The sequence below is a fragment of the Dipodomys spectabilis genome, unplaced genomic scaffold (assembly GCF_019054845.1).
Source record: "Dipodomys spectabilis isolate Male_0828 unplaced genomic scaffold, ASM1905484v1 ptg000230l, whole genome shotgun sequence".
Classification (NCBI taxonomy): Eukaryota; Metazoa; Chordata; class Mammalia; order Rodentia; family Heteromyidae; genus Dipodomys; species Dipodomys spectabilis.
The window spans coordinates 4883871-4900961 of NW_024870907.1; the positions used below are offsets into that span (position 1 = coordinate 4883871).

The following is a 17091-nucleotide window of genomic DNA, read 5'->3' on the forward strand; positions in this document are numbered from 1 at the left end:
ACTGGCCGGGCATGTCAGGGAGGCCAGCTGAGGCTCTGGCCGGCAAGGGGCTGCCCCTCTGCTGGGAGGTGCAGAGGCCCGCGACACCTCTGGTCTCTTCATCCCCTGCCTGCCTCCTGGATGCATTTCCCCATCTCACCGAGAGCTGTGGCAGCGATTTGTTGGTGTGTTTGTGTTGCTTCCTCCTGTTCTATGTCTATTATTTAGGTTGCCTCTGAATTCTGGTTCCTTTTGTTTTGTGCTTCTCCTCAAAGGAGGATCTGTGGCACTGTGAGCCTGGGGGGAAGGGGAGGGGGCTTCACCAAGGCCCCTGGAGCGAGGCTCACAATGTCCACAGGCTTTGACGTGGGTGACCCGGTGCCTCCTGAAGCTCACATCCACACAAGAGCTCAGAACCCCCATCCTGGAAAGAGTCCTTCCAGACGTGGCAGGCGTGTGGAGACGGAAATGCTCAGGGTTACAGTGGGCTCCAAATCCAGCAGCTGGTACAAGAGGAAGAAGAGGAAGGCCTGACATCCAGGGCACAGGTGGAGATGGAGTCGGAGGGGCGATGTGACCACACGCCAGAGACACGAGGAGCCACTGTGGCTGGGACAGGCGGTGGACCCCTGCTCTCCCCTGGAGCCTCCAAAAGCAGTCAGCACTGACCCGATGTTGGACTTCAGGACCCCTGCCCTCCTCTGGAGCCTCCAAAGGCAGACAGCACTGACCCGATGTTGGACTTCAGCCCCCGGCACCATGAGGACACCCTGCGTTGGGCAGCAGCAGCCACAGGGCTCCTAAGGAAGAGGATTCAGAGGGCAGCCAGCCTCTCCCAGCCGCGCCTGCTGACTGCGGCGGGGGTCCCTCCCAAGGTGCCTCTTTACCTCATCTGCTTTCTAGAAGTTCCGTCCAGGCTGTGTTTGTGCTGTGTGGCCCCGAGCTGTGCAAGTTGAGCTCCTGGAGCCCTGCATGGGGTCCTGGGGTTCACACGGGAGGATGAGAGCCTGGACCAGTCTCACATTCGGAAGCCACCACCTGCATCCCAAGCAGGGCCCACACTCACCGCTGTCCAGGGTCCAGCTTTCCTCAGTCTCGGGCACCCCCTCCCACTCTGCCCGTCCGTCTGGCTGGGGTCTGCTCTCTGGCTGCCAGTTGCTCGCGTCCCCGTCACCTTGCTGGGGCTTCCAGAAGGCAGATGAGGACACCTTGGCGGTTCGATCCTTCGTACCAGGCTCACAGCAAGTGCCCACTCTCTCAAGGGCAGCTATGACACGTGGCTCTCCTGTGTCCTGGCCTTCCGCACGTGCCTCTTTGAGCATGTGGGGTCCCCGGCTGCCTGGACTGAGGGCCGAGGGCCGGGGCAGAGGTGCTCAGTGGCTCCTCACCAGTGGGAGACTCGACCATCTCTCTGCGTGGCTCTGCTATGGTGCGGCCCTTGGACCACAGGACCGGAGGATGCGGAGGCCCCATGGCCCAGCTCTCTCTGTTTTCCTGGGACCAACCCTGCTCATCTCCAAGCTCGGGTCTCCAAGTTCGCGTCCCCGAGCTCGGGGGAAGCTGCGGGCCCGGCTCCAGGTGCTAGACCACGTGGCAAGCCAACAGGCTAGTCTTTCTGCAGCAGTGCCGTCCTGTCCTGTGAACAATGTTCAGTACCTCAGATCCCAGGGCGCCCCCCGGCAGGTGGAGGCGCAGACTGCCCGGCCCAAGTCTGCAGCCAGTTCGAGGCACGATGGGAGGAGAGGCAGCAAGTCAGACCACTCTTGGCTGGGCTTCCAGGTGTGCATCAGACCTGGCCATCCTTCCAAGCACCAGGTCTAATGGGGTCCCTGGGGTGGCCCAACACAGCACACTGCATGCTGGGAGTAAGTTGGACCGTTTATCAGACCAGCTGGTGTCTGGCAGGCCTGTGATCTGCTCCCAGGGAAAATGTTTACAGTGTCAGGAGCTTCCACACAGCTCTGGCTCCAACTCTCTAGAGGCTCCAGGAATCTTCCACTTGCCCCCCGCCCCATGACTATGCATCCCAGCAGACAGGATTAAAATGTGGTGCTTAATAGCTAATTGAAAAATGGATTCCAATCTAGCTGATGTATTCTGACTTAGGAGATGGTATGGCTCATAGACGAACATCTTACAATCCATAAACATTACAGAAATGTGCAAGCACTGATTAGAATATTTCTGAAAGACACTCAGAACGCATGGAGTACACAGACCCAGCTGGTGAGCATCTGCACAGAGATCTCTTCTGGGACAGCTGTGGGGCTGGAGTTCCTACCTGGAAGTTCCTGCCTGGCGCTCCCTGTCCTGTGTGCTCTGTTCCAGGGCTGATGGCAGCCAGGGGGAGCCAAGGGGCTGAGGGAGGGATGGAGACCGACCACCTCCAGGAAGCAGGGTCCACACTTGGGCGTGTACCAGGACCTGCTGCTCCCTGGACCTATCATGTCCACCGGGACCAAACTGCCCTGTGCAGAGAGCTGGATACGGTGCCACAGCAGCCCAGGAGAGAGGCTGCAATACCAGCCAAGAGTCCCACTGTTTTCCTAAAGGTCCCCATGGACTCCTCACGTTCCATGGGACACACAGTGACACATAATCCACATGCTAGTGTGCGTACATGCCTGTGTATGAATGTGCACATATGTGTATGTGTGCACCCATGTGTATGCAAACGTGTATCTGTGTGCAGATGCATGTGCGTGCGTGTGCATGTGTGTTTTGTTAAATGGCGCTCACCCTGTGACCTGGGAAGCACTCTAGTAATTTTATTCTGTGTCTTCTCCTTTCTTCTAAATGCTGATCATGAGCCACTAAATTAATTTCGCGACCCACTAATGGGGTGCTGACCCGCTCTGTGCAAAGCACTGATCTTGGAAGTACAAACATCAGCATGAGCCTGGGGTCAGGGTTTGGTTAATCAATTAATCCATTTATCACACATAGTTATGCAGGCCCTGAGAGAGGCAGGGATGCCCTGAGAGAGGCAGGGATGCCCGGAGCCTCTCCTTGACCAGCCTCTACTGTGAGGGTGCACGGAGGTGTGCGGGCACTGGGGGGCGTGGCTGTACCCCAGCAGGGGGCAGGGGGCCTAACCTCGGGATGGAGCACTGGAAAAGAACTCTCAGATACCACGTGATTGCCGGGCTCTTAAGTCTGTTGGTAAGAACACCATCATCTCCAAAGGCCAATTTATGGCAACAGGTGAAACTCCGGGACACTAATTCACTCTCAAAGTGATGCAATCAAGTTCCAATGTGATGGTGGCTGGCTCAAGAGATCGACAGATGGTTTTAGACAGCTGCAAACAGGCCGCCTTGGGCCGGGGATTCCAGTGGAGGCTGAGACCCTGCCATTCCTCCCCGAGGCCTCCAGAGACCCTCCAGGGGAGCGCTGTGCACACAGTACCACACCACAGAGCTCTGCCATGAGGATGGAGTGCAGAGCCCTGCCTGAGGTCCAGCAACACCCCCTACCCACCCATCTAGACTTGATCTGCCCTGAGGATGTGGAGCCCGCTGGTGGGGTCTCTTTGTGGCCTGGCACGCTGGGGGAGGGTGCTTCTCAGGGTGGGTCCATGCATGGGTGGGGGGGCTTGCCTGATGACCTTATTTATACTCCAAAACCAGGGTCCACAGATCTTATAACAGCGAGCCTGTGCTGAGAGACGGAGACTGACCCACACGTGGAGGTATGGCTGGCGAGGTCTCTCTGGGGCTAAAGCAGGGACGAGAAACCAGTCAGAGGTGGTGGTGCACAAACCAAATGCACAAAGTACCTCTGCAGTGCGTGGTGTGAGGCAGGCGTGAGTGCTCTGCAGTGTGTGGTGTGAGTGCTCTGCATTACATGGTGTGAGGCAGGGGTGAGTGCTCTGCTGTGTGTGGTGTGAGTGCTCTGCAGTACATGGTGTGAGGCAGTGTGTGGTGTGAGGCAGGCGTGAGTGCTGCCTGCATCTCTCTGCTGATTCCAGAAGCCTCCTTGTCGGGTTGAAACAAGGCCGTCCCACATAGCTCTGGTCTGCCTTGGGGAGTGGCTGCCCCATGGTGTCCCAATCCTCTCTTGCACAGCAGGACTGTGTCCAGCCCGGGCCACCTTCTGTCCACGGCCAGCCCTGACACAGCCTTGCTAACAGCTCACCTTGCCACCCCAGTGCGCTCAGCGGAAACCAAGGCGGGTGTACAGAGCTGGTTTTGGGGCAGGGAGGGGGCGGCTGGCACGCCAGGGCTCTTCCCAGGATCGTGTTGGGACACGGAGGAGTTTGGCAAGGGTAATGATGACAGCCATTCCTGGCCACTGAAGGGGACACTTGCCTGCAGTGGCCAGGGCACGAGTCTAGAAATTTCTTTCAGAAAATGAATCTCCAAGAATGGCCCAAAAAAGCAACCAGAGCCCCAATGCACACTCAGTCTCGTGCATCTCTGAAGACAGGCTTTCGGGAACGTCGCTCCAGGTGACGCAGGAAGACAAGGTTGGCCGCAAAGGGCCGCAGACCTGCCACAGCTGCCTGGGGGCGGGACTCCGACGACGCAGCCCACCCTCCCCAGTCACCCCAGGAAGGAAGGGGCCACTCACCGTGGTGGTCTTTATCCGCCCACCGGGCAGTGTGCATGTCCAGCCGGACCGGTTGATGAGCAGGTCGCAGCCCTCCCCCTCCAAGCAGGGGAGCATGTCACACCACTGCTTCGTCTTGATGATCCGCGCTGCGGGGAGAGGAGAGAGGGTGGTCAGTGGGCTGCTCACCTGGATTCACGGACGCTGCGGACAGTGCTCGCCGGCTAGGGGCTCGCTCTGCGAGGCAGGCCCTGCTATCTGCCATGCGTCACTGACCAGCCATGGCGACCAAGATGCAGGGGGCACATCCGCAGGCCAGTGGCCATGGCCCTGCCCCAAGGGGTGGTGGCTTGCTCTCTGACCTGTCGGGAAAGGGCACTAGGAGGGGTTTGGAGGTACCCACACGGCCGCACACAGGTTGGGACGAAGCCAACCGCTCAGCGCCGGTTTGGCGCAGTAGGAAACGGCACACTCTACCGCCAGCGTGCCTCATCCACACTGCAGACCCCGGCAGACCCAGGAGCGGGCCTCCCGAGCAGGCTGACTCCTGAGGCTAGAGATGGACCTGTGACTCCAGCTTGCAAGACTGGAGGGTCTCTTCTGTCCTGTCCACGAGTACCAGACCTATCGAGGCCCGTGTCACTTCCCGCAGAAGGCACAGGGGGACGGGAGCCCACACTTCTGTTCCCCCATCACACACTCGGCTCTGAGAGCAAGGAAGACGAGGACAAAGCACACAGCCATGCTGTCCCGGGGGAGAGCCCGGAACCTGACGCAACCCCAGGAACACAGCACTGGAGATCAGAAAGAGGAGACGTGAGCTCCGGGCTCCGACGTCACATGTCAGGGAAAAGGGAAGAGCGTGGCTCACGCAGCACCACCGCAGCCTGGCGGCACCACGCGCCAACACATGCAAGCCCAGGATGCACTCACACCCGTACACACCTCACACTCGTGCACGCTGGACACTTGCTCTCCATGTGCACAGTCACAGCACACCTCAATAGGTTCACATGTGCAGACGTGGTACACTATGCATGTACAAATGCACTTGTGTGTGTACAATACACGGTTCCACACGTTGTACGTGTGCCACACACTGGTGAGCGGTGCACTGCATGTATTACACAGGCAGGCTGTGCTGTGGGCGTGTCTGGCACACGCAGGCACAGGGAAGCACTTGCCCCACCCTGTCCCACCCCTGCCCAAGCGTTCCCGGGGGACCAGCCCTCAGGGGACGCGAGGCCAGCTCAGGGCACACACAGTCCTTTGTCTCTTTGAGGGAGCACGGCTCACCCTGCCCCCCCACCCTGGAAAATGATGGGAACAACAGTGCCAGGCCACCACGTCCACAGCCCCAGGACAAAGGGGCCTTTCATACCCACACCGCACAACTCCATCTTGCCCGGGCACGGGCTGCAGGCCCCGCCTCTGGGCTTGATGTGGAAACAGCCCTTGGAGGAGAAGGGCAGTGCCAAGGACTAATAGAGGAGGGGGAAGAGGAGGTGGAAAGGGGGGAGGAGGGAGGGCAGTGCCAGGGACCAGCATTCCTCTGCAGGGCACGCATGGCAGCCCCGGGAGGAAGGGAGCTGCACCCACCACGGCACGGGGCAGACTGGACAAGACCCGGCAGCCGAGGGCCACAGCCAGGGTCGATGCCGGCACAGCTCCATCGCCACCCCACACGCTCGCCCACAGTGGCATCGGGCGCCGCACACGGGTGTGCTCCCGTCACACCTGCATCACACACACAGCTCACACCCACACCACACATGCACCCACACGCACAACTGCACACACACTACCGTCACACCATACGGCCCACGGGAATGCACACGCACACGACACACGTGTCCACACGCATGTCCACAGGACACATTGGCATCCCACGCTCCACACACATGAACACACCCATGTACACACACATGCATGAACACAGGGCACGTCCACACACACCTCCACAGGGTCCACTCTTGAGCCCTTGATTCTGGCCTTGCACGGCAGTGTCACACGCCGGCAGTGGTCACCGTGTCCATGGCTTTCTGTGGAGTGGCCTCCTGCGTTCACCGTCCCTTCCTCCCCGGGTGCCATGCTTCATCCACCACCTGGGACAGGGCGGCCACTGCAGCCAGTGAAGACACAGCCTCCCGGGGAAGGAGAGGTGCGGAGACTGCGTGGCCTGTCTTCCCAGGAAACGGTAAACGCGGGGCTCAAATTCTCACCTTAGAGATGTTTGGGCTCCGAGGCAATTTGTGAAAAGGCTGATCTGCCATAAATGTCTGGGCAACCCTGAATGGTGTAGGAGACGGACCAGGATGGCCATGGAGTGAGGAAGTGTGGCAGAAGGGCAGCTCGGATGAAGGACGCCCAACAAAGACGCGGAAGGGAAGAGCCGCTTTCCACTGGAGCAGTGCTGCGGTGCCCACCACCACCGGCTGATGCGCCCTGGAGGGGAAGAGCCGCTTTCCACTGGAGCAGCGCTGCGGTGCCCGCCACCACCGGCTGATGCACCCCGGAGGGGAAGAGCCGCTTTCCACTGGAGCAGCGCTGCGGTGCCCGCCACCACCGGCTGATGCACCCCGGAGGAGACAAACAGTAAGTCAACTCTGGGCCTTCACCTGCTGCCGGCTTAAAGCTCGGTGGGCATTCCCCCTGCCCGAGCTGCCACAGCTTTAGTGTATGCCATTAAGTTTCCCACTAGCTTTGCAGTAGGCAGCAGCTCTGCCCTGTGAGTGGCGAGGTCAGAGCCGTGCCTGAAAGCTCCACCTACCCACTGGAGCCGCACATGCCCGAGGGCGAAGAATGTGGGGCGAAAGGCTGGGCACCGCCGATGGCACACGGGGCCTGTGCCCTGGGCCGCCCACCCCATGCCGGACGCCGCTCGGCTCTGCGTGTGGACCTGTTGGTCTGTCCAAGACAACAGAAAATAGGGGCCACCTCCCCGGGAAGCTGGCGTTCCATCCACTCCACCATGTGCTTTTGACCTAGCCTAAGGCCCACACCAAGCCACAGGGCCGAGACTTCTGTGCAAGATGAGCGTGTCAATGAGAGAAGGGACTCAGCAGCTCCCAGTGAAGTCACTGCCCATCAGCCTGCAAACCTCAAGGCCAGGGCGATTGTGCACAAGCAGAAACATCTTCTGAAGTAGTGCCCAAGACGAATGGATAGTTGCCAAACCCTCAGCCCATCCCTGGTCAGCGGTCAGCAGCCTGGCCCCTCTCCAGCAGCGCAGGCCTCCTCCGGAAGACCCCCCTGCCCCCAACTCAAGCAGCAAGACTGTCTTTACAGTTGTCTTCGTCTCATCGCTCTGGCGAGAAGGCAGCCGCAGGACCGGGACCCCACATCTGATGAACTCTGAAGGTAGGGTGCAGTGGCCGGGTCACCCCAGACAGGGGCACGCGCAGGTGCCCCAGCAGGAGCCGGCCACGCGGTGCCCTCCCGGCCACGCGGTGCCCTCCCGGCCATGGCTGGCTGCTGCCCCGCCCACTGAAGGCGCACAGGCCCGAGTACGGGTGGCAAAGGGAGAGCCCTTGCTGGAGGCAGCAGGCCAGCCCGGGCACTTCCCCAGGTTCCCCCACTCCAGGAAGGAGCCGGGTCCTCCAGCTCCACGAGCCCAGTGCTCCCACACGCACCCACATCACAGGTCCCCGAGAAAGGCTCTGTGGCTCACACAGGAGACCCCGCCAAGGACACAGATGGGCCACCCACTGCACCCTCTGGCCAGCCTGTGCTGGGGATGAAAGTCAACATCTGCAAAGGGTGGGGGGGGGGGAGAATCTCAAATCTCAGGACTTCAGGCTGTTTTGCCATACGGGCAGGACTGCACGTTTTAATGACTGAGGTGAAGTGTTTCTTGCCATCAAGTGTGTCCTGAGAACCATTCCCCATCTCAGAGAAGTTCTCATTCAGCATGCGCCAGGAAATGGTCCAGAGGGGACATTTTACTTCCGAAACGCGGTCCCCTCGGCAGCGTGTAGGCAACGGCGTGTGTGCCCACGGGTGTCCCTGCATTCCATCCATCTGACCCTACGCGCTTCAGGCAGGAAGGGCGGATGCCTGCCGTTCCCCGCAGGGCAGCGGGAGCCAGGCTGAGGAGGTGGAAGCCAGGGCGGCCCTCCCACTCCCTGCCTGCAGCAGTTCATTCGTGGTAAGTGCGGCAGTAAATATGCACTGAAGATTCTTTCTGTTCCTAGTCCCGGCAGTAATTGGATTATATTCCCATTTAGAGCAGCTCCTGTCAGGCTGGGAGGCAGAGCTGTCCACATGTGAAGGAGGTGGCTCGGAGGAGTTATCAGGAACCTGCTATTAAGCAGGCCTTCTGGGATGGCCCCGGGTTAAATAGAAGGTGTGATTACAACAAACAAAGCCATGGGATTATTCGCAGGATTTCGCGCAGCACGCCCCTCTGGGTGTGGGAAAGGCGTCACTAAATCCGACCAAAGGAACTGGGTCCCGGGCAGGTAGACACTCTGCCCCAGCCCTGCTCCCAGCGCGGTGCTTCTGGAAACATCTGCCTTGAAAAATGAATGCTGTAAATTTCAGTTTTATTGGTGTTTCAGTGTTGTGTGTGCTTAATCTGTAGATGGGTTTCAGTTCATTCCTTCCTAACAGCTGGCAGGAGGGGCAGGGGGGCTGGACTCTGGCAAGTGCTCACATTCCTGCCACACTGCGGTAAAACCTGGCCGGTCCAGCGGCGGGCACCGGAGGGGTGCCCCCCCCCCCCCCCCGCCTCCCTCAGCTTCCAGGCTTTCTCCAGTACTTAGGTGTGAGCGGTGCTCTGGGCAGCTGCCTGCCGCCAGGTGGCTCAGTGGAGCCCCCAGCGAGAGCTGGGCCTGCTGGGGCAGCCTGGGCCGCCACAGGACCCGCCCAGAGACGCCTCCCTAGGAGAGAGGTCACGGTACCACCACACACAGCCTGCAGGAACAGAGCTGGACTGCAGCCTGGGACAGAGAAGGGCTCAGGAGGGGACCCGAAGCCTAGAGAGCCGGGACAGCAGTCAAGTCGGCCAGCCTCTCCTGGCCACACCACTGGGCTCCGGCCTACATGCTCAGGACTCCAGACGCCAGCACTCAGAACCCACGGCATCGGGTAGAACTTAAGCCCCAGTACTAACATAAAACAACAAGAAAACGAATAAAACTCCAAACATAATAATAAAAAAAAGAAAGCCAGCCGTAGCCAGTCCGGCATCTCCCCTGCTGGGCTTGGGAGGCTCCCGCGTGCCCTGCAGTCACTTTAGTCCTCTGAGATACAGAAGACCCTGTCACCTGTGCCATCATCAGAGGCTGGGCGCAGGTAAGCAAAGCACAGATCTTGCTTGGGCATTGACTTTCCTCCGGCTCACAGCTGGGCCTGGTCAGCTGCCTTTCTCACCTCTTCTGGGAGAAGCTGGTGGAGAGGCTGGCTGGGGAGGACACCGTGCTGAGCTCGGAGCCTGCTCCCTTCCGTGGCCTTTTCCCAAGGCGCCAGAGCCCAGGAATCGGGCTGTGGCATCCCTCCCTCTGCCTGCCCTGTCCAGAAGTCCAGGCCTAGGAGCAGCTCCCCTGTAGGAGCCATCCAACCCCACTGCTCCCTGCTACTGCCCTCCTATTATCAGACTTGTCACTGTCACCAACATCCACGCCAGCAGTACCACCGCCACCACTATCAATCATCTCCATCACTAATATCACCATCACCACAAACAGCTCCAACACCACCACCTCCATTATCACTGCCGGCATCAATCACCCCAACACCACCGCTGTTACACTAACACTCCACCCCCGTCAACACTACCACAACACCTCCAACACCACCAGCTCTATCACCACCATCATCACTAGTCACCACCATCTCCAATACCACCCTCTCCATTATGACCACCACTATCTCCAACCAGTATCCCTCTTACCATCGACCCACCATCATCACCACCACCATCACACTTGCCATCCTCACGGTCAGCACCTATGTGGTTCCCACACTGCTGAAGTGGCTCCCTTTGTCCTCACCGTGGTTCTAGGCAGCGGTTCTTCTACTAGCCTCACTTCCGCATGAGCAGAAGTGTTCAAAACGAGCTGAGCCCTGACTCTGGGCAGATCTGACACTCAGATGCTCCCCGGTGTGCCAGCCTCTGTGTGCCCACAGCATGGCCGCCTGGCACGTCATCTTCTCCTGAATTGGACACCTGTGCGCTAGAGACCTCCTATAGGACTCGGCTCCACCGAGCAGGGCCGAGCTGAGGGCAGCCAGCTCTCCCATGCACTGCCTCCCTCTGGCTAGCGAACACAGAACTGAAGCATTGCGTTTTGTTGTCTGTGAGTGACTCTGACTGCATGCGGTGTGCCTGTCCACACACGGCAGTGTGTGTCCGCAGATGGTAGTGCACGTGTGCACCCGTGTGGTTGTGTGTGTACATCTGTGCATGCATGTATCTGCCAATCTCTGTGTGTGTATCTGTGTGTTGTGGGAGGCTCTATTCTAGGAACAGGCTACGCCTGCTCCCTTGGCGGGGATGGGAGGCGTGGAAAGCCCTCCCTGAGTTCTCGGCACCGGAAGCGGCAGCTTGGGAACACTCCGTGCTGCCCGCCCACGGCTCCCCGCCACTCTAACCTAAGAATCCAGAAGACCAGGATGAGGGCTTGCTCCCAACAGAGCGTCCTTCTGGGTGATCTTGGTCTGGGCTGCCCCGACAGGGTGGGAAGGATGGTGGGAAAGGGGAGACTGCGTGCCCACCTCACCGCCCCACCCAAGAAGAAGGTGGGAGGCTGGGAGGCGGGCCTCACGTACGCCAGCACCGCCAGCCCCTCCCACACCGCGGTCCTTGGCACCTCTGAACCTTGGTGGCTGGGAATCTCCACAGACAATGCCTGCTGCGGGGCAGTGAATGGCAGGAGCCTGGGAAGATGCAGGGCACACACCAGCCTCATGCTCGGCCACGGCCCAAGGTTTTCCTTCTTTCTTTTTAAAGTCACGCCATGCCAAAACTGGCGGTCCAGGAGTTTCCTTCCAACTGACACTAAAGCATGCACAGAAGCCTGGCGGGAGAGATGCTCAGTGTGGGCATGTGGCCTGGACACACGGCACTCATGGCGCAGGTCCCAGGGAGGCAGCAGCCACCGCCGTGGCTTCGGGAGGCCACGCGAACTCGAGGACAGAGAAGAGAGACCAGCAAAGGGAGCATCTCTCTGGTCCTGGGCACTCCATGCTGAATCTTTTAATGACGCTAGGGAAGAAAAATCTGCAAGAACCAGATTACGTCTTAAAATTAGACAACATTTTCTTTCTACAACTTCTAGACAGCATAATTTAGTGAGAACAGTCTTGATAATTATTTTTTGTCTTTAAATAGTTCCAGTAGAATGTATTAATTTTCACGATGGCTCTCTGATTAGAGTGATTCATTAGCTGCCTAGAACTGTCCCCACTGGCCCTCAAGAATGGAAGTCTCGCTTTGTGATTAGAGCACCGTGCCACACCATCGAAACACTCCACATTTGGGTAATCAAATTAGATTGAGAGGAGGAGGGGTTAAAAAAAAAAAAACCCAAACAGCCCACAGTTGTCAGGAGCTACCTGTTTCATTATTTCATTAGGATCAAAGCACATAAGTGGAAGGAAAAAATCCACTCCAATCATTTTCCTAGGGCAAACTCCTATGACATGACAGGAGCTGTTTAAGGAGGCAGGCAGGTATTAAAATCCATGTGCAATGTCTGTTCTCAGGCATACAGGGCTCCTTGCTGGAGAAGCAGGCGCCCGGAGCAAGAGGCATCTGGGAAAGGCTCATCTTTACAGCGAGGGCAGTCACGGGTCATTCCTTGTGGGCATGGGGAGTTCCTTCAGTGGGAGAGGTCACCTGGGGCCAGCTGGGGTGCATACAGGGTTATTGATGATTGTAGTGGGTTGGTCTCTGGAAAGGGAAGAAGCCACAATTCCAAGTGAGATCCTATCTGCTGTTACCTCTGGGGAAACAGTGGGGATGGCCAATAAACACTGAGATACAGGACCAGCTTCCCTGGTCCTCACTAGAACAAAGACCTATCACGGCTAAGCATCACTGACAGCCCCATGAAATATTATAATAGTATCCTCTGTCCATCCATCCATCCACTCATGCATCCACCCATCCTTTCTTCCATCATCCATCCATCCATCCATCTATCCATCCATCCACCTATCCACCCATCCATCCATCCATCCAACCACCCATCCATCCATCTACCTACCCATCCATCCATCCTTCCATCCACTACCCACTCACCCATCCATCCATCCATCCATCCATCCATCCATCCATCCATCCATCCATCCACCCATCAATGCATCATCTATCCAACCATCTACCCATTGCTCATTGACTCCCTCCCCTCCCCACTTCTACGTATCCACTCATCGATTCACCCATCTGGTCATCTCTCCATTTATCATTCCATCCTTCCATCATCTACTCATCATTCATCCGTCCATTGACCTAACCTCCATCTTTTCTTCTTACCTACCAGGCATTCACGCATCTCCCATCAAACATCTTTCTTCCCCACCATCCCAAACATTCCAACACTGAGTACTACAGGTTACGACTGAATGTGTGTGGCCCTCAAATTCTTATGCTGGAATTCTAACCTAGGAGGTGATGGTACTGGGGTGGGACCCTTGGGAGGGGACCAGGCATGGACTGTGTGGCTCTCACAGGGAGGTTATGTCCCTGGGAAGGAGGAACAAAGGCTCATGTGTGGAGCAGAGCGATGTGGCCTGTCAGGGCAGACCGTCCTCCTCAGAACTTGTGTGGGCTCCTGATCGTGGCTCCCAGCTCTCAGAACAAGCGGCGAGCTTGTCTTGCTTGAAAGCAGCCCGAGGCCTGGAACTCTGTTACAGCGGCCTGAGCAACGTGAGGCACCCCGAGGCGCTGGGTGGTATTTCCTCCTCCGAGGGCCGTGGGGGCCTCAGTCGCTGTCCTGCCTTCGTCCCCTGTCAGGGGCCAGTCCCTCCCCTGCCCTCTGGAGTGGGCTGTGCAGAGAGAAGACAGTATTGGGACGGCACTTGTGGCTCCTGAGGATCCTCTCGGCCTCTGTAGGCACAGCGCACGGAGAGCCACGATGAGACGTGCCGGACTTCAGGCCCACAGGCCTCTCTAGAGCCAAGAAAGAAGGTCGGGCCAAGGTAAGTGACACAGGCCGGGACACTGAGGCTGTGGGCGCTGAGGCTTGGTGTCAGTGACCGTAAGGCACAGCCGTCAGCGGCCCAGGCACTGGCTCCGCTCTAGCGTCCCCAGACAGCCCGTCACAGGCTTCTCTGTGACCCCCTCCTGGCTGAGCTCTGCCACTCCACATCCCTCCCCACCTCAGGGGGGCAAGGTCCCCTCCCTCCCTGCAGAGGATGAGGAGGGGCTGGGAGGAGGCGGCGGAGTCTCAGGACAGGCCCTGCACCGAGGCTGCAAGGGTCCTGCTCCCTTCCCGAGGACACAAGTCTCCTCTTTTGCTCACAAGGCCTCGGCCGCCAGTCGGCAGGCTCTCGGCTCTGGGAATTGACAGGGCTGATGAGCAGGTGGAGTCTGCAATTACTTCCAAGGCATTATGTGATGTGAGATTTGACCACTACATTGTAGCCTGGCTGGGGGGGTGGTGCCCTTTGGCCTAGGGGTACATTGTTCCTGGAGCTTCAGGGACAGCTGAAGATGGCATCTCCAGCATGATTACCAGGCTCTGCCCCAACTCTGGTTCTTGGGTCTACAGTTACTTTAGCAAATTGAGCCCCCAAGGCCTGGGCTGGGAATGGAGCTGTGAACAGCACCGGCAGACAGCCACACAGGGATGAGGAAGGCAGCCACGGCACTGGGTCCCGTGTGACTGAGCCTGCCTGGTGCTCCCGGCCACGCCCCTCCTGACCTCCTGGGGCTGTGCCCAGCCTGCACACGCGTTGCTTGTGAACATCTGAATGATGCCCCAGCAAGAGCAGCCGTGCCCAGGCACCCATGCCAGGTCCTGAGTTCCTGATCACCGTGTCTCGGGTCAAATGTTTACCCAGAATGCCCAGTACAGTCTGAAGCTGGAGGTGCCCCAACTACTGCTGAGAAACTTAATTAAAACGATTCACAAATGCACGTGGCTCCTCCTATGAAAACTAGCCGAATATTGAATATCATGCGAAGATGCAGTACAAGTGAACTTGTAAAACAAAGCACACTGCAGGACTCCAGGGCTGGTGGAGAGGTGCGGTGGGAAAGTTGGGGACGTAGCATTCATTCCATCTCTCCCTCAGGCCCAAGGACACAGCAGTGTGACACTGAAGACTATAGCCGCGGGCCTCGCTTTGGGAATGAACAGAAACCAGAATACTGAGCACGGTTCCTACCCAGCGCAGAGGAATTCCTCCTTCCCAGGCCAGGGTGCCTCTCCGTGAAGGGAAAACCTGGCGTCCCACCAGTGGCTTTCTGCTTCCACGCCCTCGGGGCCCAGGGTGTCACTCACTGGGATAAGAGATGTCAGGTGTCCTCACTGAATGGCCTGGAGCGGGCACAGGGAGGCAGGTGCAAGGCTGGCTGGGGGCCCCAGACAGATGGCCATCCTCAGCCCTGTGGAGGAGGTGTGGAGCAGGCCAGGCAGGGGGGGAAACAGGTGGCATCCAGGCTGCCGGGCGCCATGGCAAGGTCAGGCTGGGACATGTAGGGACGGGGCCTCCCCTAGGGGATGAGCCTCCCTGGGGGATGGGCCTCCATGCTGCTGGATCCAGATCTATTCTGCCTTAGGCTCTGTGTGAGCCACAGGGACATAGAGCTGCATTGGAGGCCACAAGTCCTAACCCACGGTGGGCAGGGCTATGCTCTCTACAGGCCTGGCAGAACCTTGTCCTGAAGGTTCGCTCTGGTGGCCATCAGTGGGCGGGTCCACTCCTGGGCCATTGGCAATCCCTGTTGCTCTTCTTGGTAGTGACATCACTCGGTCAGTCGGTGTTGCAGGCTTCCTGCCTGTCTGTGTTCAGGATCTACTCCTCTTACCAGGATACCAGCCACGCCAGAGGGGTGTGGCTTCGCCTTGATCACGCCGGCAAAGCCCGGTTCCAAACGAAGGCACATTCCCAGGTCCTGGGGTCTGGGCTCCGACAGGCTTTTCACTGAACTCTGCCCATCAGAGTCGCCCTTGCTGGGGCAGGAGTAGTACACAGGCGCCTCATGACTAGTGAAAGGCCCTCAGCCACCGCAGAGAGGGAGGGCAGTGTGCTGAGAGCCTTGACGCTCTCCCGGATGCCTGGCCCCAAAGTAAGGGCACCACTGTGTGAGCAAGTGTTTAGACGGCGCAGGATCTAGCCTGTGTGCACAGAGGAGAGGCTGCTGCATGGTAGGTTAAGTGTTTCCACACCGGTGTGAGGACCAATTCTTAGAGCTCAGTTCATGGGAAGCTTCGTATCATCGGCTTTTGAATGGTCCAAGGGACAGGGCCTCTCTTCTTGCCCCCTGTGCATTTCCTCCTGTCTTGGGCTCCTTGATGTTTGGGCGCCTCCAAATTGGGAGAAAACTCAGCCCAGCTAACTGGATGTGGTGTTCTGAGAGAGGGCTGTGGTCAGCAGCGGTCGCTCTTGCTGTCACGTTCTATTCAGGGCCACCAGGCTCAAGGCTTCAGTCCTGGGGGCAGGGCCCAGGCCATGGTGTTTGTCAGGGTGGGCAGAGGCTCTGAGCAGCCCAGGGCTCCAGAGAATGAAGTGGCACTCAGGAGGTCAACGCATCCGGGGTCTCTGCAAAGCCCAGGGTGGGTCGGCCTTCCAGGAAGCTGTGGCCAGTACTGGTTCGGGTCCTGGGCTGCTGCTCCCTGCACCTGGACACGCCCCTCAGCTTTCCATGAACCAAGGCTGATGCTCGGGGCCTGAGTGTGCCTCTGAAACCTGTGAGGCTCCGCCGAGCTGTGTGCCTGCAGCTGCTGCGGCACCCACCAGGCTCGTGGTGACCTCTTGTTCTCAGCCATCCTCCTCTGTCTCCCACAGACCCCAGCAGCCTCGTCTCCAAACTCCTACACTGCCAGCTGGAGTCCCAGGGGGCACTTGAGTGTCCGGCTTCCTGGGAACAGCAAGCCAACCCTGTCCCTGCTGGCGGGAGATGGAACTGTCCTGGGCAGCTGCAGCCACATGCCCGGTGCCAGAGTCCAGCACGTCTTCATGCAGACCTATCAGTCGGCAGCCCTTCAGTGCTCAGAGTGGCTTCTGCCAAAAGCCTCCCAGGGGGCCTCCTCTGAGAGGGCAGCGTCCCCTCGGCCTGCGCACCTGCAGCATAGAGCCCGGCCTGGGGCCACATCTGAGCACTGGCGGCTCAGCTCAAGAGGACCACGGCCTGCGGAGGACAACTCCTCCCATGGACACCACATCAGGGCAGCAGCTCTGAGGAGTTGTGGGAACACCTTCATTTTCAGAAAGACTCTCAGCTTAGGCAGCCCCATGACCCCTGCAGGTCAGGGCGGGGAAGGAGAGCAGACAGACCTGAGCTCAGGCATGCGTCTCAGAGCAGCGAGTGGTGGTGGCAGGCTTTCCGCCCACACACATAGTGGCAGCTGGGGCAGAGGGCGGGCATGCAGGGCTGGGGTGGGGGACAGG

General features: G+C 58.7%; 1 protein-coding gene across 1 annotated transcript in view; it reads right to left on the reverse strand.

Annotated features, from left to right (window-relative positions):
* Tafa5 (TAFA chemokine like family member 5) overlaps positions 1–17091 on the reverse strand; it is a 167010-nt gene that overhangs the window by 12210 nt on the left and 137709 nt on the right. Inside the window, exon 3 of the mRNA XM_042697970.1 lies at positions 4552–4679. Coding sequence (XP_042553904.1) covers positions 4552–4679 — 128 coding nt within the window. The remainder of the gene's footprint in view (positions 1–4551; positions 4680–17091) is intronic.